This window comes from Rhinopithecus bieti, unplaced genomic scaffold (genome assembly GCF_001698545.2).
Source record: "Rhinopithecus bieti isolate Rb0 unplaced genomic scaffold, ASM169854v2 scaffold_1673, whole genome shotgun sequence".
NCBI classification, from domain to species: domain Eukaryota; kingdom Metazoa; phylum Chordata; class Mammalia; order Primates; family Cercopithecidae; genus Rhinopithecus; species Rhinopithecus bieti.
In genome coordinates, this window is record NW_016804690.1 from 4548197 (window position 1) to 4571560 (window position 23364).

The 23364-nt window shown below is 39.0% G+C and overlaps 1 protein-coding gene across 1 annotated transcript in view; it reads right to left on the reverse strand.

Annotated features, from left to right (window-relative positions):
* Window positions 1-23364, reverse strand: part of IARS2 (isoleucyl-tRNA synthetase 2, mitochondrial) — an 80916-nt gene that overhangs the window by 40302 nt on the left and 17250 nt on the right. Inside the window, exons 3-12 of the mRNA XM_017870009.1 lie at window positions 16279-16438; window positions 14934-15082; window positions 14799-14848; window positions 14606-14715; window positions 14433-14523; window positions 13650-13765; window positions 11158-11327; window positions 10068-10158; window positions 6287-6438; window positions 2797-2957 (exon numbers count right to left, since the gene is read on the reverse strand). Coding sequence (XP_017725498.1) covers window positions 2797-2957; window positions 6287-6438; window positions 10068-10158; window positions 11158-11327; window positions 13650-13765; window positions 14433-14523; window positions 14606-14715; window positions 14799-14848; window positions 14934-15082; window positions 16279-16438 — 1250 coding nt within the window. The remainder of the gene's footprint in view (window positions 1-2796; window positions 2958-6286; window positions 6439-10067; window positions 10159-11157; window positions 11328-13649; window positions 13766-14432; window positions 14524-14605; window positions 14716-14798; window positions 14849-14933; window positions 15083-16278; window positions 16439-23364) is intronic.

Sequence of the window (23364 nt, forward strand, 5' to 3'; positions counted from 1 at the left end):
TCCAGCCTAGGCAACAAGAGTAAAACTGTGTCTCAAAAAAAAAGAAAAGAAAAAAAAAAAAAGAAGAAGAGACAATGACATGGCTTATAAAACTTGCCAAAACAAAACCAACTCTCCAGTGTGAAATTTTAAACAAATGCCTGTGGAAATTCATCTTAGCTATAATCATTTTAATTCTTTTTCTTTTAAACTAAGTTTGAGGCTGGGCATGGTGGCTCATGCCTGTAATCTCAGCACTCTGGGAGGCAGAGGCAGATGGATCCTTTGTGGCCAGGAGTTCAAGACCAGCTTCGTCAATATGGCAAGAGCCCGTCTCTACTAAAAATACAAGAATTAGCCAGGTCAGTGGCATGTGCCTGTAGTCCCTGCTACTCAGGGGGCTGAGGAGGGAGAATCACTTGAACCTGGGAGGAGGAGGTCGTAGTGAGCCAAGATCACACCACTGCACTCCTGCTTGGGTGACAAAGTGAGACTGTATCAAAATTAAAATAAAATAATCTGAACTGGACAGAATTTACATTAATTCTTAATACGAGTATTAAGATATTAGTAGTTTACATCTGACCAAGCTCTATAAGATCAACACAGCAACAATATTTAGATTCTTCATAGAGTCTTACCTCAGCTCCAACTTATAATAATATTGAAATGGCTTTCCAATGACTTTCCAGTCTCTAGCCTCTACTTTCTTTTCCTAAAACATACTCTTACTCAAGTCTACTTAAAAGTTTAAACTCCTTAACAGCATAACTTAGAAAAAAGTCCATTCACCAAATTAAAAGAAATTGCTCAAAGAAAATGAAAATCGAGAATGTGTTCCTAAAAGGAATAATTAACATTCCCCTCTCCACATCTGTGAAAAACAGCAACAACACTCAAAGCCTCCATAATAATACTAGAAGATAAACTAGCTAGGCTATTATCTCATTAAAAACAGGGGCCACGTCAGTCTTGTTCACTGTAGCTACTAGCAGTTCCTAGCATGGACACATACTAAGTGCTTAACAATGTGTTCTGTTTTGTTTTGTTCTGAAGAGACAATGTCTTGCTCTGTCAGCCAGGCTGGAGTGCAGTGGCATGATCATAGCTCACTATAACCTCAAACTCCTGTACTTGAGCGATCTTCTCGCCTGAGCCTCCCAAGGAGCTGGGACTACAGGCCCACACCACTACACCAGCTAATTTTTAAATTTTTCTGTAGAGAGGGGTTCTCACTGTTGCCCAATTGTGAACTGCTAGCTTCAAGCAATCCTGCCGCCTTGGCCTCCCAAAGTGCTGGGATTACAGGCGTGAGCCACTGCACCCACATAACAATGTTTCTCGAGTGAATACATGAACGGCGCATCATCTATGGAATACTGTGCTTTACACCAAGTAGTTTGCATTTATTATTTAGTATTCATAACAGTCTACCTGCAACCATTGCTTTTCCTATTTTATAAAGGAGCCAGAGGTTAAGTAAATTCCTCAGAGTCTGACATACAGTGAATGGCAAAGCCTGAGTTCAAATTCAGTTGCCATTCTCCAAAGCTCATAGATTTCCAAGCAACTTCTCTTTCAAAAAGCACAAAAGGGAACTCTTCAGGATAAAAGAATTATTCTAAGACACAATTGTGATAGTGGCTGCTAAAGTGAATAAATTTAGTATAAATCACTTATAATAAATTTTTTTATTTCTTATTTTTTTTGAGACGGAGTCTCGCTCTGTCACCCAGGCTGGAGTCCAGTGGCGTGATCTTGGTTCACTTGCAACCTCCGCCTCCCAGGTTCAAGCAGTTCTCTACCTGACCCTCCCAAGTACCTGAGATTACAAGTGCCCGCCACCACACCTGGCTAATTTTTGTATTTTCAGTAGAGACGGGGTTTCACCATCTTGGCCAGGCTGGTCTTGAACTCCTGACCTCATGACCTACCCACCTTGGCCTCCCAAACTGCTGGGATTACAGGCATAAGCCACTGTGCCCAGTCATGAATTTTACAGTATGTAAAGTATGCCTTAATAAAGTTTAAGAACGAGGCAGATCTATGTGTAGTGATTTGGAATAAACTATAACACATAAAGTGAAAAAAATCTAGGCACAGAGCAGAAGATAGAGATACTCCCTTTTGTATAAACATATGTATATGCTGACAGAAGAATTCATTTTTTTCTGGAAAGATTCAGAAATAACTGTAAACAATGACTGCCTCAAGAAAAGGTTCTGGGTACCTGGAGTAGGAAAAAGCTTACTTTTCAGTATACAAGCTTTTCTACTATGCATTGTTCATTATGTCCATCTATTATCTTTCCAAAATAAAAAAAAAAAAAAAAAAGAAAGAAAGAAGAACTGGGAATATAATGATCAGTGTAATCATGTGCATTTAACTATATTATAATTTCTTAAATTTTAAGTATCTACATAATTACATAATCCTATTTCCACTTAAAAGGAAAGCAGATTCAGAATATGAGAGTGATTCTCTTCATTCCTGAAGAAAAATTACATTTCAGGCTCCCCTGCTAAACATTGTCCATCTTTGGATCCACGATACCTTAATACAGCCCAATAAATTCTCACAGAAAAAAAAAAATCAGAGCCTTTACTTCTAAGTATCAATATTTAAGAAAATCTAGTTTTAATATTTTAACTGTATGATAGAATCTTTCTGAGTTTATATTTTAGTTCCCCAAAAGACTATTTTAGCATATTTTATTTAACATATATAAACAGTTCTCAATCTTGTCCACATTATTTTCGATTTTGAAGAAAAAATAATTCACTTTAAAACACTAAAAAATTTCAGAAAGCATTCTACCTGTTGATCAAGTATTCATCCTTTGTCTTATGATGAAACACAGGAATTGGAACACCCCAAACTCGTTGCCTTGATATACACCAATATGGCCGCCTGTCCATCATTTCAACCATGCCATTCAGTGCTGATCCAGGAATAAATTTCACCTTTTTTAACAATTCCTGCAATTAATTCATAAATCAAGTCTTGTGAGAGAAAGTAGAACAAGTATTCTAGAACAATCAATTTTCCAAATGCATTTCTTTCTTTTGGATGTTTGTAGCCATTCACATGCCTCCCTTACCCTCCCCTCAAAAAAACAACTAAAAAACTACAAGATTTCAGAGCAAATAAGCCAAAGTAAAAATGGAGCCACGAAGAACTTAGTAAATAATATCAGAAGCAGTGATAATATCAGGAGCATTGTTGTATTTTTTAACAATGTTACAAAAGATTTCGTACCAATTTCTAATTTACACCAACCCTAGATCAAAACTGGTAATAAAAGCTTTCATAGAACTATTATTCTTCACAAAACTATAGTTAAAATCAATTCAAACTTGATTTCCACCATTTTTTAGAATGCTTAAGAAATAAATTACTATCATAGGCTGCCAAGAAAAGATTGTAATATACCTAATTTTACATAATATAGTTTACACTATGGAAAACACTTTCTCAAAATAAGCCCAAGCATGTGGCTCAAACCTGTAATCCCAGCATTTTGGGAGGCTGAGGTGGGAGGATCACTTGAGCCCAAGAGTTCAAGGTTGCAGTGGGCAAGGAGCATGGCACTACACTCCAGCCTGGGCAACAGAGCAAGAGCCTGTCTCTAAAATAAATAAATATATATCTCTCTCTCTGTCAACAAATGGATAACAGTTATTTCCTCTCAAGAAAGCTCCCTTCCTCCACTTCCACAATAAGGTTGAAAACTACTACCATTTAATTTAATTTGTCAATTAGCAAAAGATTAATTGTACAGCAAAAATGTTTAACAGTCTCCAAAAAGGTCAAAATGCTAACCTCATTTTAAAAAATCTTTCTATCCATTAATAAAATCATTTTTACATTTTCAGAGAAGGTTTAAATGGTTTCCTCACTCACCATAACTACCAGAAGTTCCCTCCCCCAAAGCTCTCTGTAGCACCACCTATTGGCAGAATGACAGAATCTCTACAAATCAATTTGATTAATGCTATACTTGGTTTAAAAGTCTAAGAAATGTGAATATTGACTAGATATTTGATTTTGCTAAGGAATAAATATTACTTTTTAAAGGTAGTGATAATGGCATGGGAATTATGCTTTAAAGAGTCTGGCCAGGCATAGTGGCTCACACCTGTAATCCCAGCACTTTGGGATGCTGAGGTGGGCAGATCACCTGAGGTCAGGAGTTTGAGACCAGCCTGACCAACATGGAGAAACTCTATCTCTAATAAAAATATAAAATTAGCCAGGCATAGCTGTGCATGCCTGTAATCCCAGCTACTCAGGAGGCTGACGCACGAGAATAACTTGAACCCAGGAAGTGGGGGCTGCTGTGAGCCAAGATGGCGCCATTGCATTCCAGCCTGGGCAACAAGAGTGAAACTCCATCTCAAAAAAATAAATACAGAGTTTATCTTTGGCTCATGCCTGTAATCCCAGCACTCTGGGAGGCTGAAGCAGGTGGACTGCTTGAGCTTAGGAGTTGGAGAACAACTCGGGCAACTTGACAAAATCCTATCTCTAGAAAAAATACAAAAATGGCCGGGCGCAGTGGTTCATGCCTGTAATCCCAGTACTTTGGGAGGCCGAGGTGGGTGGTTCACGAAGTCAGGAGATCAAGACCATCCTGGCTAACACGGTGAAACCCCTCTCTACTAAAATACAAAAAATTAGCCGGGCGTGGTGGCATGCACCTGTAGTCCCAGCTACTCAGGAGGCTGAGGCTGGAGAATGGCGTGAACCCAGGAGGCAGAGCTTGCAGTGAGTCAAGATCATGCCACTGCACTCCAGCCTAGGCGACAGAGTGAGACTCTGTCTCACAAAAAAAAAAAAAAAAAAAAAAAAAAAAAAAAAAAAAAACAAAATTACCCAGGCATGGTGGCACAGGCCTGTAGTCCCAGCTACTCAGGAGGCTGAGGTGGCTGAGGTGGGAGGATCGATTGAGTTCAGGAGGTAGAGGTTGCAGTGAGCTGAGATCACACCACTGCACTCCAACCTGTGTGACAGAGCAAGACCCTGTTTCAAAGGAAAAAAAAAAAAGAGTTTATCTTTCAAATATATGTGCTAAAATATTGCTGGGACAATATATAATATGGAAGAAATAATGCCTGGAGTTTGCTTCAAAACAATCCAATTGTTAAAGGGTAAAAAGTGGGTGGTCGGAGGGGTGTAGATAAAAAAAAAATTAACAAAAGTTGATTATTGTTGACACTGAGTGATGGGAATATGACAATACATTATCCTATTCTCACTACTTCTGCAAAGAACAATTTTAACTTTACAAAAGTAAAAAAATAAATAAATAAACTTGGCTTAAATATATTGCGTCAGACTTAGACGTTCTACAACCAAAAATTGGTACAGAGCTGCAATTTACAAATTTTAGCATTGGCAAATAAGGAAGAAAAAAACAAAACACACTATATATTACAGTTGTCCACATTACACAAGTATAGAAAGTATAAACTGCTATAAAAAGCTTTGGCAAGGACCCCAGATTGCCAGGTCAATAAATGAACCAGCTAAATACAGTAGTATCTTTCAAACTGTAAAGCAAAACACCTATATATTGAACCTGGTTAACACATATATATTTAAGCTCTTTCATTAAATAGATTCAAGTTGTGAGAAATGTTTACACACACACACACATATATATACATATGCCCACATAGAAAGATACATATTAAATGAAAGGGCTCAAATATATATTAAGTATTTAGAATACCAGTTATAAGTATTTGTTACCTCAAAGCAATAACTTTGTATATTTTCATATTATTAGTTTTCTTTTAATATGCTTTCTTTGTAACTAGAATAATAACTGTTTTAATTGATTGCAATTTCAATCTTAAGGAAGCAAAGCGTTTAAAAAAGTTTTACTGACTGCTTATTATATATCAGACCATATTCTGGAAACTTGTATTTCCTTATTCCATGAGATAAGCATTATTATCACTTTATATAGATGAGGAAACAGAGGCTATCGCAGGTTAAACTAGGTAACACAGTTCTGCCAAATTCTATGCAACTTTGACTACACTGGGCAAGAAAGTCTATCTAGTAACTGTGTGATTTGGACAAATCACCTAACCTCTTTATGCCTCATTTCCCACACATGTATAATGAAAAAATGAAAGTCCGAGGTCCTTCCAGATCTAAAATTCTACAATTTTATGAAACTAAACCATAATAGCAGCAATCCCTATAACTCCCGAAACCCCACGTCAACCTCACATGCATACCCTTTATACTGAGGGAATGATATGCCCAACCCCTTATGACAGGATGCTTTTTATACCTTGGCTGCAATCTTAATATCTGCGATGTTTATAAACCACTGCTTGCTGGCACGAATAACCACGGGTTTCTTGGTCCTCCAGTCATAGGGATAGCTGTGCACCAATTTTTCTTCTTTCAACAAATTCTTTGCAGTCTGAAGCATCTTTATAACTTTAAAAAAAAACAAAACAAAAAACAAATTATATTAGACATAAAAAGTACTGTGAAAATGCTAAAAATGCTCTAAACTTCCAGCAAGTACTAAATCTGCGGCAACAGGTGGCAATAGAGTAGTCAACCTGCCGGCTGCAGTGGCTCAAATCTGTAATCCCAACACTTTCGGAGGCCGAGGCAGGCAGATCACGAGGTCAGGAGTTCAAGACCTGCCTGACCAACATGGTAAAATCTTGTCTCTACTAAAAATACAAAAATTAGCCAGGTGTGGTGGCGTGTGCCTGTAATCCCAGCTACTCAGGAGACTGAGGCAGAAGAATTGCTTGAACCTGGGAGGCAGAGGTTGCAGTGAGCTGAGATTGCGCCACAGCACTCCAGCCTAGGTGACAGAGCAAGACTCTGTCTCAAAAAAAAAAAAGAGTAGTCACCTTGGTTGGGTGTGGTGGCTCACACCTGTAATCCCAACAATTTGGGAGGCAGAGACGAGAGGATCACTTGAGGTCAGGAGTTGAAGACCAGCCTGGCCTGCATGGTGAAACCCCATCTCTATTAAAAATACAAAAAAATTAGCGGGGTGTTATGGCGCACGCCTGTAATTCCAGCTACTTGGGAGGCTGAGGTTGGAGAATCATTCGAACCTAGGAGGCAGAGGCTGCAGCGAACCAAGACTGCGCCACTGCACTCCAGCCTGGGCAACAAAGCAAGACCCTGTCTCACAAAAAATAAATAAATAAATAAAAAAGAGTAGTCAACTTCCAGGTATCAAAGGCATGCTCTGGGATTCTCCCGGAAAAAAAAGCAGGGACTATAAAATATTAATCAGACTCCAAATTATGCCACTTTCACCTCTTTTCACGTCAAAGAAAAGATGAACAGATTATATCTAGAATTCTAGATTTGAAGTTTAGAGCCATAATCTTTCATGCCATGAACCTTAAAATGGTCTCCAGTAATCTGGAAGAAACCAGGTGCAGTGGGTTGAACTGTGTCCCCAAGATCTAATCCCCAGCACTAGTGAATGTGACCTTACTTGGAAATCAGGCCTCTGCAGATGTAATCAAGTTTAAATGAGGTCACACTGCATTAGGGAGCACTGGTGTTCTTAGAAAAGGACAGAAAGATTATGTTTTTGCCACTGATTCAGCCATGTGAAACTCATCTCATTACCCTTTTCCGGGTTTGAAGCTGCTCTCTCTAAAAGTGCCATCTCATTGTGCTTGGTATCAGTCAATGCTAGAGAAATCCTGAACAGCTTATGTACAAAACTTTTTTTAAATTTTTTGTATTATTTTGAAACTTTGCTTCTTTGGTTTTGTGGCACCCAATTTGACTGTGACAGCCATTTACAGTCCATGGGCTGGCAGTTTTTTTGTTTTTGTTTTTGTTTTTTGAGATGGAGTCTCGCTCTATTGCCCAGGCTGGAGTGCAATGGTGCGGTCTTGGCTCACTGCAACCTCTGCCTCCCGGGTTCAAGTGATTCTCCTGCCTCACCCTCCCGAGTAGCTGGGATTACAGGCCCCTACCACCACACCTGGCTAATTTTTTGTATTTTTAGTAGAGATAGTGTTTCCCCATGTTGGCCAGGCTGGTCTCAAACTCCTCTCCTGACCTTGTGATCCGTCCGCTTCGGCCTCCCAAAGCGCTGGGATTACAGGCCTGAGCCACCACTCCCGGCCGGGCTAGCAGTGTGCTGATCTTTTAAAGTTTCTTTCCCTACCCAATCCCCACTTTCTGGTAAGGTTTCTGTAAAGTCTGTCACGTGTACATCCTGCAGCTTACTAGCTTAAAACGTACTGTCCTTTGATGTAGTCTCTTTGGGGCCCATTGGGAGAAACAGAAATCAATAGTCCACCTGTTTTGATAATGAATATTGACAAGTGTCTTTCTGAAATAAAGAACCAGTCCCTCCAATAAAACAAAAAAGAGAGAAGAGAGAGGATTCACAGAGAGACATATAAGACCTAAAGAAGGTGGCCAGGTGTGGTGGCTCACATCTGTAATCCCAACACTTTGGGAGGCCTAGGCAGGTGGATCACTTAAAGCCAGGAGTTCAAGACCAGCCTGGTCAACATGGTGAAACCCTGTCCCTATTAAAAATAAAAAATAGGCTGGGCGCAGTGGCTCACGCCTGTAATCCCAGCACTTTGGGAGGCTGAGGCAGGTGGCTCACGAGGTCAGGAGATCAAGACCATCCTGGCTAACACGGTGAAACCCCTCTCTACTAAAATACAAAAAAATTAGCCAGGCGTGGTGGCAGGCACCTGTAGTCCCAGCTACTTGGGAGGCTGAGGCAGGAGAATGGCATGAACCCAGGAGGCGGAGCTTGCAGTGAGCCAAAATCATGCCACTGCACTCCAGCCTGGGCAACAGAGCAAGACTCAGTCTCAAAAAAAAAAATAAAATAAAAGTAAAATAAAATTATGGCCTGACATGGTGGGGGCTCACGCCTGTAATCCCAGTACTCTGGGAGGCCAAGGCGGGCAGATCACCTGAGGTCAGGAGTTCAAGACCAGCTTGGCTAACATGGTGAAACTCCATCTCTACTAAAAATACAAAAGTTAGCCAGGAGTGGTGGTGTGTGTCTGTAATCCCAGCTACTTGGGCGGGTGAGGCAAGAGAATTGCTTGAACCCAGGTGGCAGAGGCTGCAGTGAGCTGAGATCACACCACTACACTACAGCCTGGGCAACAGAATGAGACTGTGTCTCAAAAAAAAAAAATTAACTGGGTGTGGTGGTGTGTGCCTGTAATCCCATCTGCCCAGGAGGCTAAGGCACGAGAATCACTTGAACCCAGGACACAGAGGTGGCAGTGAGCTGAGAGCATGCCACCTTGGGTGAGGAAGTGAGACTCTGTCTTGAAAAAACGAGTTAAGATCTAAAGAAGGCCATGTGACAAGAGAGGCAGAGAGTGGAGTAATGCAGTTATAAACCAAGGAATGCCAAGGATTTCCAGGAGCCACCAAAAGCTAGAAAGAGGCAAGTAAAGATTCTCCCATAGAACCTTCAGGAAAACATGGTCCTGCCAGTACCATGAGTTTAGACTTCTAGCTCCCAGAACTCGAGAGAATAAATTTCTGTTGTTTTAAACCACCAAGTTTATGGTGACTTTTTACAGTAGCCCTAGAAAAGTAATATATCAGGTCTAATTAGTCTTAGTCTTAGGGTAGGCAAAGAAAGGTTTTCATAGCGCCTGGTCTCTGAATCTGTAAAGAAAGACAGAAAGACAATTCAAGGCTGGAGGATTCCCAAGATTCTAATACATAAACCATGCCATATAGGTCAGTTATTTACAAGGGTTAAAAAGTGAGTGGGGAATGTGTAATTTACAGTCAACATCCAGCCCTGATCTTGATTTTATCCTTCCACAAAAGTAATACTACTGATTATTATCTCCGGAGCCCTAAAACAACTTCACTCCCTGTTGACTGCCCTGACTTGCTTAAATAAAGCAGCTTCAAAGCAAAAGATGAAAAAGTCACAAACTCCATTTTAAAACATGTGGCAAAACAAGACATAATTTATTTTTTTGTTTCTGTTAAAGTATAAGAAGGGAAAACAGGTAGCAAAGGTTACTGCTAGCTACTTTTCAGAAAATATGTATGATATCAACAGATATGATGCTCACCCACATCAGTTCCCTCTTCAAGGACAGCCTTGTTTTGAAGTTCAGGACCTGCAACATCTGTGAAAACTCCATCTTCATCCACTAAACAATCCTATAAAGTATCATTTTGAACAATTAAAATCAAGACATTTTCTCTTATGACACTATCTGGCAAAACAATAGCTATAAAACATCTCAGTATAGCCTAGTCTTTTTCTACACTGAAATTCTAGGTACTTGGCCAGGCGTGGTGCTCAGGCCTGTAATCCCAGCACTTTGGAAGGTTGAGGTGGGCAGATTGCTTGAGGTCAGGAGATCGAGACAATCCTGGCCAACATGGTGAAACCCCATTTCCACTAAAAATACAAAAATTAGCCAGGCGTGGTGGTGTGCACCTGTAGTCCCAGCTACTCGGTAGGCTGAGGCAGGAGAATCGCTTGAACCCTGGAGGTAGAGGTTGCAGTGAGCCAAGATCATACCACTGCACTCTAGCTTGGGCAACAGAGCAAGACTCCATCTCAAAAAAAAAAAAAAAAAAAAAAAAAAAAAAAAGAAATAGGAATTTGTGAATTTTATACATTTAAATCACCAAAGCCATAATGTGTTATTGAAGCATATACATAAAACTTTAATAATAAAAGTAACAAAATATATTAAAACATCTTTGAGTGGTCTCTATTGTTTCCAAATCTATGCCTATGTACACAGTTGTTCCCTTTCAGACTCACATTTTAACTAAATGGAAATACTTGCTAAGTAACTGAAGTATGTAAAGTAAATGGAGAGAGGACTGTTTAGCTAAAACAAACAAACAGGCTTTTTCAGGGAGTAAAAGTAATCTGTCTATGTGACTTAATACTAGAATGAAAGTATTTTAAAAGTGCCCCATGATATATATTCTTCAATTCTAATGTGATAATTTTCTCCTAATTCTGGGAAATCTTTTTCAATTAGTATGAATTAATGAAACTTTAGAGTACTACACAAAGCTAAGCATTTCACAACTATGATGAAAAAAGTCATCATTTAAAAAAAATAAAGATGTTGGTTAGAATTTATCATTTCCTTTTATTAAGATGAATAATTAAAAATGAAAAAAGAGGAACAGTACCATGGGCAGGTTGTGCTGAGACGCTACACCGTAATCTTCCATACCATGAGCTGGGGCTGTGTGAACCAATCCTGTTCCTTTTGCCATGGTCACATGATTTGCAGGTAAAAGAGGAGAGGCTTTATCAGGAATTAATGGATGACTACAAGTACCGTTTTCCAAATCTACACCTGTAGGGAAAGAAAACCATTATTAAGAATCATTTTATACGGCAAGTCTATTTCCTTAGGCTTAGCAATAGAATACCAGGTTAAATGTACAGAATCTAGAACAATACTGGCTAGGCTTAAATCCCAGCTTCCCTTTTAACTTGTTCTGTGACCTTCTGGAATCTACAAAATGGAGATAATTATGGTTCCCACCTCAGAGGGTTGCTGTGAGAATAAACAGAGTTAATGTAGTTTAAGTATTTTGATACTTACTGTATCCACCACTTAATACTCTCCCTCACCACCCTCCCAAAAAGATCTCTAAGTAATTAATAAGAAATAATTCATTTTTTTCTGGAAAGAAAACCTACCCCATACAAATCACTTCATTTTTAGCTCTTCAACATTCCTATTACTTTAGTAAGTAGTAAGCTACGTGACACCAGCTTATTTTGACAAGGATAAGAAATATACATACTCCTCCACAATATGGTGACTCAAATAGCAACTCAATAATTATCTGATAATAAGAATTTGAAACAATTATGCTATCTAGACAAAAGATCTTTAAATTTGACTTTAACATTTTCAAAAATCTTGTGATTTTTAGTTTCTATGATAACATATAACTTGACAATGAAGTCTTTAATATCCTCTGCATTTATAAAAGGGCAGGGGGCTGGGTGCAGTAGCTCATGTCTGTAATTGCAACACTTTGGGAGGCTGAGATGGGAAGATTGCTTGAGGCCAGCAGTTTGAAACAAGGCTGGGCAACACAGTGAGAGAGGGTGTGAAGTAAATTATTATTTTGGTTTGTATTTTTATTATCCTATTGCACCAAAGAGGACCAAATGGTCTTAAAAATTCTTAAGCCCCTTTCCTGTCTCTGACATAAAATCTTTTATTTTGTTAAGGTTGTTTTAAACTTCTCATTGGCTTGTATCTGAACTGATTAATTTAGAGGGCTTTCCTATTTAGCTGCCTTTCTAGGCAGCTTTTGTATCTTTATTAATGTGATTGATTTTTTAGCAAGAAATTAAAAGATATGTCATACCTAAGGATCAAAGATAATTTTAGGCTAGGCACGGTGGCTCACGTCCCTAATCCTAGCACTTCGGGAGGCAGAGGCAGGATGAACACTTGAGCTCAGGAGTTCAAGACCTGCCTGGGCAACACAGTGAGACCTCATCTCTTTTAAAAAATAAAATAAAATAAAATTTTAGGCCAGGCACAGTGGCTCATGCCCATAATCCCAGCATTTTGGAAGACCAAGGCAGGAGGATCACTTGAGGCCAGGAGTTCAAGACCAGCCTGGGCAATGTAGCAAGACCTCATCTCTACAAAAAAAAATTAAAAATTAGCCCAGCACGGTGGCATGCACTTGTAGTTCCAGCTACTCAAGAGGCTGAGGCAGGAAGATCACTTGAGCCTAGGACCCAGAGGCTGTAGTGAGCCAAGATGGTACCACTGCACTCCAGCCTGGGCAACAGAGCAAGACCACCTCTCAAAACAAAACAAAACAAAAACAACAACAAAAAGCTCATTTTAAACTTCCCTAGACTTCCATAATTATATTTCAAAAGCAGTGACTACCTCAAAAGTCCTAAATTATAGCTCACCAAGAATTATTTTGGGCTAGGCAGAGTGGCTCACGCCTTTAATCCCAGCACTTTGGCAGGCCAAGGCAGGCAGATTACCAGAGTCCAGGAATTCCAGACCAGCCTGGGCTACACAACAAGAATTCACCTCTGTAAAATATTTTTTCAAAATTAGCCGAGTGCGGTGGCATGTGCCTGTAGTCCCAGCTACTTGGATGGTCAGGGCAGGAGGATTCCTTGAGCCTGGGAGTTTGAGGCTGCAATGAGATGACTGGGCCACTGCATTCCACCTTGGGCAGCAGCCTGAGACCTTGTCTCTTTAAAAAATAAAATAAAATAAAATTCCTTTGATAGAAGAACTGCTTTCCGAATAATTTTCAGAATTTATTCAATTCTTTATTAAAATTATATATCGAAAATAAGCACATTCATTTCCTGTCTTGCTACTTTTATTAAAACAGATAAAACAATTATAAAATTAATTTTGCATAAAATTTTACCAGGTAACTATTGGATATTGCCAGAAACTTGTTTTATCTGTTGTACATTTATCAATATTCATATTTTGCTGTACTCCTATCATGCTTAATGTATATTCTCCTTTAGTGTAAATAATGTAAAATGTATTCTAGAAAGGTAGAGGCCTTATCTGTTTCAATTCACAATAGGCAGTTGAGCAAAGTAGTAAATTCAAGTCAGTCCAATACTTTGATGACTATGTTGTCAGATATCTAAAAATCTTCACCTGAAAATGTTGAAATAGTCTCAAATGCTGTTTCCAAAGTAGAAGCAACAGATTCTACTTTATCCGCAGCCAGTACGTAGAGGTCTCCAGACTTAGAACATTTCACAACAGCATACCTAACATAAAATTTTAGGAGAGAATTACTACTAATGAAACAAGAAAAGCCACAGATATCATTTTAATTTTTAAATATCATTTTAGAAAAAACTGACTTCAGGCTGGGCACAGTGGCTCACGCCTATAATCCCAGCACTTTGGGAGGCTGAGGCGGGCGGATCACCTGAGGCTGGGAGTTTGCGACCAGCCTCACCAACATAGAGAAACCTCGTCTCTACTGAAAATACAAAATTAGCCGGGCGTGGTGGTGCATGCCTGTAATCTCATAATCCCAGCTACTTGGGAGGCTGAGGCAGGAGAATTGCTTGAACCGGGAGGCAGAGGTTGTGGTGATCCAAGATCACGCCATTGCACTCCAGCCTGGGCAACAAAAGGCGAAACTCGGTCTCAAAAAAAAAAAAAGAAAAAAGAAAAAACTGACTTCAAGATCAAACTGTACTCTTTTCAAAACACTTTGTAACTTATACTTCTACTTCATTTTCCCAAAAAGCCAGATAAGGTCTTAAAAAGAATCACCTAAAGGTTAATAAAATCTATATGAACCTAATAACTAAGTTATAATTCATTAAATTTTAAAATAATAAAGAGGATAAAATAAATTCAAAATAATGTTAATGATGGAATAGATTCTATTTGTATATTAAAAAAATGCAATAATATACCCACTTTGACTCAGGCATATAGCAAACAGCTTCATTGGCTGGAATCGTCCAAGGTTGTGTGGTCCAGACCAAAAAACTAACAGGAGATGAACCATCTGTGAAGATAAAATTGTAAATATGTTAGCAAATGGGATAATTCTATAACTTTAGTACACTCAAGCTATGAATAAATCTCACCTATAAGAGATGCCAATTTAGGAGAAGGTTTCAAGAGAGGAAATTTTACATATATTGAACGACTGACATGCTCAGGATTATATTCAAGTTCTGCTTCAGCCAATGCAGTCCTAAGGTTTAAAAACATTAAACATAAATATTTCGAAGCCTCACAAATTTCTCCCTTTTAATTACCAAAAAAATTCATATATACCTAGATGAGGGAGACCAAAACACAGGTTTGTAAGATCGATAAACCAAGCCCTATAAAAGACAAAAATATGATGTTAAAGGTAGAATTTTGTAACACATACTTCAACCTACTCAAAGAGAAAAAATACTTCTTTACCTTATCATACATTTGGTAAAAAGTTCTCAACTGTTTGGCTTCATACTTTCCATCAAATGTATAGTAGCAATTATTCCAATCTGCCATTATTCCCCAACGAATAAATGCTGATTTCTGTTTCTCAATGGCTGCTTTAGCAAATGATCTAGCTAAAAAAAAAAAAAAAAAAAAAAAAAAAAAACAGAAAAAAAGCTTTTAAAAACCAACGAATTTGAATTCTTAAACATGGTTTAGCATGTATCTCTCTAAATGCAAATGCTGTAGACAGTTTAGAATACTAAAAAAAATATTTTTGAGATGGACTCTCACTCTGTTGCCCAGGCTGGAGTGCAGTGATGCGATCTCAGCTCACTGCAACCTCTGCCACCCAGGTTCAAGCGATTCTCATGCCTCAGCCTCCCTAGTAGCTGGGACTACAGGCGTGCACCACCATGCCTGGCTAATTATTTGGTATTTTCAGTAGAGACGGGGTTTTGCCATGTTGGCCAGGATGGTCTCAAACTCCTGACCTCAGGTGATCCACCTGCTTCAGCCTCCCAAAGTGCTAGGATTACAGGCATGAGCCACTGCACTCAGCCTATAAAATGTTTTAATAGAAAAATAATTTGAAGGTCAACAGTGTTCAGAAGATACCTACAACAAATTCTAAAATTAACTGAAATTGCAAAAGTTAAAATTTTATTACTGTCTTCTGTATTTTCCAGACTTTATATAATCACTTCACTGGAAAAAATAAACTGGAATGGAAAAATTATTCCTTATTGTTTCTTAATTTAAAAAAGGCAGATAATAAATTTTTCATTTTCATTATACACAAAAAAATTAATCAGAATATCAAATGTAAGCCAATGATAATACGGTTCACAAGGAAGTAAAAAAATCTTCATAGTTATATCCAAATGTACAACAGTACAACATATAATAAAAGGAGAGTCCTCCTTGGCCCAGTCAACTGAAGAAAAAGGACAAAATAAGAGATTAATGTAAAATATATATATTTTAGAATTTAATTGTAGCTTCACACCTGAAATAAGTCCACAAGCCCCCTTGAGGAAAGTAAAAAAAAGAATATACCAAAAAATAATTTTACAAAATATGAACATTAAGAAACTGAGAATGCAATTAGAAACGCTCACAAAGTCTTTCCTTCAATATCCAAACGTATGTTCTTACAAAAATCAATGAAATAAAATCTGAATTTTCTGTGACAGAAAGGTATTTCCAATAGATCTCATTATAACCAAACCAAACAAAAACAAAAGGTTTCCTTGGTAAAACTCTGACTTTTCCAAGGACCCTAAGTGTTTACAAATATCAGTTTAAAACAGAAACAGAGATTATTTACCTTTCTCTCTAATTTCCATAGCTGAAAGATTCTGAGCTTCTCTACCAAGTTCTGATAATACTTTTATTTCAATGGGCAACCCATGACAATCCCAGCCAGGCACAAAATGTATTTTGGAGCCACTCATCATATGGAATCGATTGGCTATGTCTTTCAAAATCTGCAAAGATAAAATGATAATTATCATTCATACATAAAACATTTGGCCTACAATTTATGTTCTTTTTTTTACACTTAGTACCATTTTTAAAACTGCAATTTGAAAGGAAATGTATAAATTAACTCTTACAAAAAAACTATTCACACAAATAGTCTATTATTTATATTGAGCTAAGAAATATCATCGAACCATCGCAGAACTTACAGTGTACTCAGAGAATGGAATGTTGTGGTTAACTGTGTCACTGACAAAACCCTTACTAAAACAGTAGACCTCTTCATTAGGTATAGTTCTAGAACTAATTTACCTTTTTAAGTTCATTTTAGATACTAGAGGGCAGCAGAGCCTTTTAAAAAAATGTATTACCATAGTAGAATGGGGGAATCAAAGGCAAAGGATAGACTTGCCTCCAAGCTCAATTTCCTTCTTCCCAAAAGGGAACAGTGCTCTGACCACTAGCCCAGTAGTCCAGAAAACAATTTCCTCCTGTCCATATCTATCAAAAGTAGAAAAGATATTACATTCTCCTCCCATCCCTTCCCCCCTTTAAAAACTCTAATTTCAAACTGTTTACTAATGAACAGGAAGGAGACTTGTGATCTGAGTGGTTGTCATATTAAAAAAAAAAAATTCATCTAGCTATACATACTTAAGATTGGTACACTTTACTCTGGGTATATTATTTAAATCAATCATCATATAAATAATCTCCTTTCTACTTACCTCTTTGGAAATTGTTTACTTATTTTTTTGTCTCTTCCCTGTAAAACATAAACTCCATGAAATCAGAGAGCCCATCTGTCCTCTTCACCTGTGAATTCCAGCCTTTTGAATGGTTTCTGGCACTAGTCTATATTTATCAAATACATGAATACATGGATGCATATATGCTCTAAACGATGGTATCTTATATAGTAGCCACTGGCCACATGTGATTTTTGGTGCTAGTCTGAATTCAGATGTGATGTAAATTATGAAATATATACCTGATTTCAAACATGTGTTACAAAAATGTGATATATCTCAAAACTTTTTTACATTGACTGTATGTTGAAATGATACTTTAGATATCTTGAGTTAAATATAATATTAAAATTAATTTTGCTTGTTTCTTTTCATTATTTTCTGTGGCCACTAGAAAAATTTTAACTTACCTATGTGGCACAAATTTGTAGCTTGCATTATATTTCTTTCTTTTATTTTTTCTTTTTTGAAACAGAGTCTCGCTCTGTTGCCCAGGCTGGAGTACAGTGGTGCAATCTCGGCTCATTGCAACCTCTGCCTCCCAGGTTCAAGTGATTCTCCTGCCTCAGCCTCCTGAGTAGCTGGATTACAGGCACCCACCACCATGCCCAGCTAATTTTTTTGTATTTTCAGTGGGGGAGGGGGGGTTTCACCATGTTGGTCAGGCTGGTCTCGAACTCCTGACCTGATGATCTGCCCGCCTCAGCCTCCCAAAGTGCTGTGATTACAGGTGTGACCCACCACGCCCAGCCGCTTGCATTGTATTTCTACTGAATAGTGTTGCTCTCAGTCATATGAACAGGATGAAATCAATCACTTGAACTAATAATTAATAGTGTACCTAATAAGGATTCTAAAATGTAATAATAAAATATAATATATGAAGCCTGTAGTGAAAAGAATAGTAGCAATATAATAGGAATATTTTACTAACTCCTCAGTATCAACCACCATCCTCCTTCTCCCCAAAAAAAGTTCCTCCATACTTAAGAGTCACTTATCTCTGTTCCTTTCATTTTTCTAATATTCATATATTGCTTTGTTTGACAGATAAATATCTGAATGCCTACTATATGTCAAGAATATGGTACCTAGAATATGGTAGTAAACCAAAAAAACATATATTCTGTGTTCTCATGGAGGAACACAGAATATATACCAACATATCACACACTATGGAGAAAAAAGCAAATTACAGGGTTAGAAAATGACATTTAGTGGCTGAGGGTGGTACCATTTTAGAGGGAAGTCAGGAAAGCCTGATGGGATGACATTAGAACAGAACCTGAAAGAAATGAGAAGGTGATCCATGTGAATATTCTGGTGATGCATTCTAGGAAGAGGAAAAACCAAGCAAGACTATAATTAGTGTGAGGAAAGGCAAGAATTGGTCCCCTCCTAGTTCCAAAGTGCCCATGTTCTTCGTTAAGGCTTCAAGAAGCCATCTTTGTATGAGAGAGAGTTTTGTAAGATGCCACTGTTTTGGCCGGGCGTGGTGGCTCACGCCTGTAATCCCAGCACTTTGGGAGGCTCAGGCAGGCGGATCACGAAGTCAGGAGATTGAGACCATCCTGGCTAACATGGTAAAACCCCGTCTCCACTAAAAATACAAAAAATTAGCCGGGTGTGGTGGCAAGCGCCTGTAGTCCCAGCTACTCAGGAGGCTGAGGCAGGAGAATGGCGTGAACCCGGGAGGCGGAGCTTGCAGCGAGCTGAGATCGCGCCACTGCACTCCTGCCTGGGTGACAGAGCGAGACTCTGCCTCAAAGAAAAAAAAAAAAAAAAGATGCCAATTATTCCTTTGCCCTCAATCCACATGGAGCTGGCTCCCTCTGCTCCAGCTCCAAGAGTAAAACACGTGATCCATTGTAGCCATTAACATATTCTATCCCCAAGTCTGCAATGACTGATTCAGAGGCAGACGTGTGACCCAAATCAGGCCAATGACATTCAATTCCAGGACTTTTATAAGAATTGTTGGGGGCCGGGCGCACGACTGTAATCCCAGCACTTTGGGAGGCCAAGGTGGGTGGATCACGAGGTCAGGAGATGGAGACCATCCCAGCTAACACGGTGAAAACTCATCTCTACTAAAAATACAAAAAAATTAGCCGGGCGTGGTGGCGGGCACCTGTAGTCCCAGCTACTTGGGAGGCTGAGGCAGGAGAATGGCATGAATCAGGGAGGCGGGGCTTGCAGTGAGTCAAGATTGCACCACTGCACTCCAGCCTGGGCGACTAAGTGAGACTCTGTCTCAAAAAAAAAAAAAAAAAAAAAAATCCGTTGGGAAAGAGAAGGTAGAATAATGTAAGCCAGAAACTGCTGGGAAATGTGCTGGGGGTCTGGGGCAGGGCGGTCACCAAAAGTAGAAAGCCTACCAAAGAGTGAAAGACAGAGAGAAACCAATTCTTAATTTTATTTGAGTTCCTGATCCAGCCATGCAGGTGGCTAAAACTATCTGGACTCTACAGTTAAAATAGCCAGTAAATTCTCTCTCTCTTTTTGCTTAATCCAGTTAGAGCTGGCTCTTCTACTCCTTGCAAAAAGGTTTGAAATACTAAGAGTTTTATTCTGTATTTATATCACAAAACATGATCTTACTGTGTATATTTAAAACAATAGCTGGCCAGGCGCAGTGGCTCATACCTGTAATGCCAGCACTGTGGGAGGTCCAGGCGGGCAGATCATGAGGTCAGGAGTTAGAGACCAGCCTGGCTAACATGGTGAAACCCTGTCTCTACTAAAAACACAAAAATTAGCCAGGCGTGGTAGTGCACACCTGTAATCCCAGCTTCTCAGGAGGGTGAGGCAGGAGAATCGCTTGAACCCAGGAGGTGGAGGTTGCAGTAAGCTGAGATTACGCCACCACCACACTCCAGTCTGGGCGACAGAGCGAGACTCCATCTCAAAAAAAAAAAAAAAAAAAAAAGAAAAGATAATTATTTTTCTCAAATTAGTGTCTTCACTCTTTGAATACATGCAGCAGAAAGTTCCAGAAGCAAAATGGATAAGAGAAATGAGGAGCCTTACATAATTTAAATAGAGGTAAAGACATAACAGCAATAATTTTAAAGCAAAGATAGTATCTGCTGAAGCTTCTAAGTGGTAAATAGTAAGAGTATATTGGACTAGACAAGAGTAAGCCAGACTAATCTATTTAGTTTTATTCATCGGCACCAGAACTAGACTGCTTCAATACTGTAGTATATTCCTCTCTGGTACAGCAAGTCATTCTTCATCTTTCTCTAAATTTTCTTAAATATTCAAACCCATTTACTTTCCAGATGTACATTTTAGCTATTAAGCTCATTTTTTGTTTGTATTTATATTTGTTGTTTGTGATTACAAGAGTAATATAGGTTCCTTGTTTCAAAAAATGTCAAGCCTGGCACAGGAGCATGCACCTGTAGTCCCAGCTACTCAGGAGGCTAGGGCAGAAAGACTGCTTGAGCCCAGGGTTTGAGGCTAGCCTGGGCAAGATAGTGAGACCCTGTGAAAAAAAAAAAAAAGAAAAAAAAGAAAAAAAATTCAAGTGTTATAAAAATAATCAATATTGGCTGGGCACAGTGGCTCATGCCTGTAATCCCAGCACTTTGGGAGGCCAAGGTATGCGGATCACGAAGTCAGGAGTTCGAGACCAGCCTGGCCAACATGGTGCAACCCTATTTCTACTAAAAATACAAAAAATTAGCTGGGCATGGCGGCGGGCACCTGTAATCGCAGCTACTTGGGAGGCTGAGGCAGAAGAATCGCTTGAATCCGGGAGGCGGAGGTTGCAGTAAGCCAAGATTGTACCATTGCACTCCAGTCCAGGCAACAGTGCAAACTCCATCCCAAAAATAAATAAATAAAATAAAATAATAATAATAATAAATATTGACTGGGTGCAGTGGCTCATGCCTGTAATCGCAGTACTTTGGGAGGTCGAGGTGGGTGGATCACCTGAGGTCAGGAGTTCGAGACCAGCCTGGCCAACAAGGTGAAACCCCATCTCTACTGAAAATATAAAAATTAGCTGGGTGTGGTAGTGTGCACCTGTAATCCCAACTACTCAGGAGGCTGAGGCATGAGAATCGCTTGCACCCAGAAGCCGGAGGTTGCAGTGAGCCAAGATCATGCCATTGTACTCCAGCTTGGGGAATAGAGGGAGACTCTGTCTCCAAAAAAATAATAATAATAATTAAGTTTTTAAATTTTTTATAAAAGTAGATGCTAATATAATACAGTTTTAAAACGTATTTTTCTACTCTCATTTAATACATGTTTTATGTCAGTGCATGTAGATCTACCTCATTCCTTTTCAGATTATATAGTACTTCATTACCAAGATGTATTTAAGCCCCATTGTAGCCATCCAAAATGAGCTACTACTGTAATTCAAGATTAAAACAGGTTAGTTAACATTTCTTTTACCTAAAGCGCAGCCACTTTTTCTAACAAAATTTCCAAAATTTCAACTAGCCAAAGCATCAAAAGAATAGAGTTCAATTATCAGAACAAAGATAGCCCTAAAATGTATCTAATACGTATGACTACAAAAGGCTCAGAGAACCATGGCAATGGAATAGTGCTGAAAGAACACATTTGCTGTTTGGAAAAAAAAAAATCAATTTAGATACTCAACTTAGGACATCAACCCCAAAAAAGTCCAAATAAAGAATTAGACATTTATCATCTTAAATCAATGCGAAAATCAAAGCACACAGAAATCACAGATAGGCAAATTAAAACATTTAAATATTACATTTTGCCTGTCAAATTAGCAATATATACTCAAGTTAGCAATAATTTTCAATGTTAGTTGTGTATAATAAGGTAAGTCTCTCAAGTTTGGTTGTAGTATTAAAAGTGATATAACCAGCCAGGCACAGTGGCTTATGCCTGTAAATCCAGCACTTTGGAAGGCCGAGGTGGGTGGATCACAAGGTCAAGAGACTGAGACCATCCTGGCCAACATGGTGAAACCCCATCTCTACTAACAATACAAAAATTAGCCAGGTGTGATGGTTTGCGCCTGTAGTCCCAGCTCCTTGGGAGGCTGAGGCAGGAGAATCGCTTGAGCCTGAGAGGAGGAGGTTGCCGTGAGCAGAGATCATGCCACTGCACTCTGGCCTGGCGACAGAATAAGACTCCATCTCAAAAAAAAAAAAAAAGAAAAGAAAAGTGATATAACCTATTGAAAAGCAGTTTAGCACTAAGTATCTGGTAATTTCTATGTAGTAATATACCTCAAAGAAATAATCTGAATTTTTCAAAAAGTTATAGGCAGTAAAATATTCATTATATCGTACTGTTATACAGTCATTAAAACACCTAAGTAAGGTATAACAATGTGGGAAATTGTTTATATTAAAAACATTAGGAGGGCTGAGCACAGTGGCTCACGCCTGCAATCCCAGCACTTTGGGAGGCCAAGGCAGGTGGATCACCTGAGGTCAGGAGTTCAAAACCAGCCTGGCCAACATGGCGAAACCCTGTCTCTACTAAAAATACAAAAGTTAGCTGAGTGTGGTGGCATAGGCCTGTAATCCCAGCTACTTGGGAAGCTCAGGCACGAGAATCACTTAAACCCAGGAGGCAGGGGTTGCAGTGAGCCGAGATCACGCCACTACACTCCAGCCTAGGTGACAGAGCGAGATTCCATCTCAAAAAATAAAAATAAAATAAAATAAATAAAAGCTTCAGGAGAAAAGGGAAGACACAAAAACAACATAAACTTTTTTTTTTTTTTTCTTGAGATAGGGTCTTGCTCTGTCAACCAAGCTACAGTGCAGTGGTACAATCACAACTCATTATAGCCTCCACTTCCCAGACCCAAGTGATCCTTCCACCTCAGCCTCCCAAGTAGCTGGAACCACAGGCTCATGCCACCACATCTGGCTTAATATTTTTTTATTTTTTTGTAGAGACAGGGTCTCCCGATGTTGCCCAGGTTGGTCTCGAACTTTTAGGCTCAGGCAATCCTCCCGCCTTGGCCTCCCAAAGTGCTGGTATTACAGGTATGAGCCTCTGTGGCTGGCCCACAACTTTTTCTAACATTAAAAATAATAAGGAGTCCAGACTGGGTGCGGTGGCTCACACCTGTAATCCCAGCACTTTGGGAGGCCGAGGCAGGCGGATCACGAGGTCAGGAGATCAAGACCATCCTGGCTAACACAGTGAAACCCCATCTCTACTAAAAA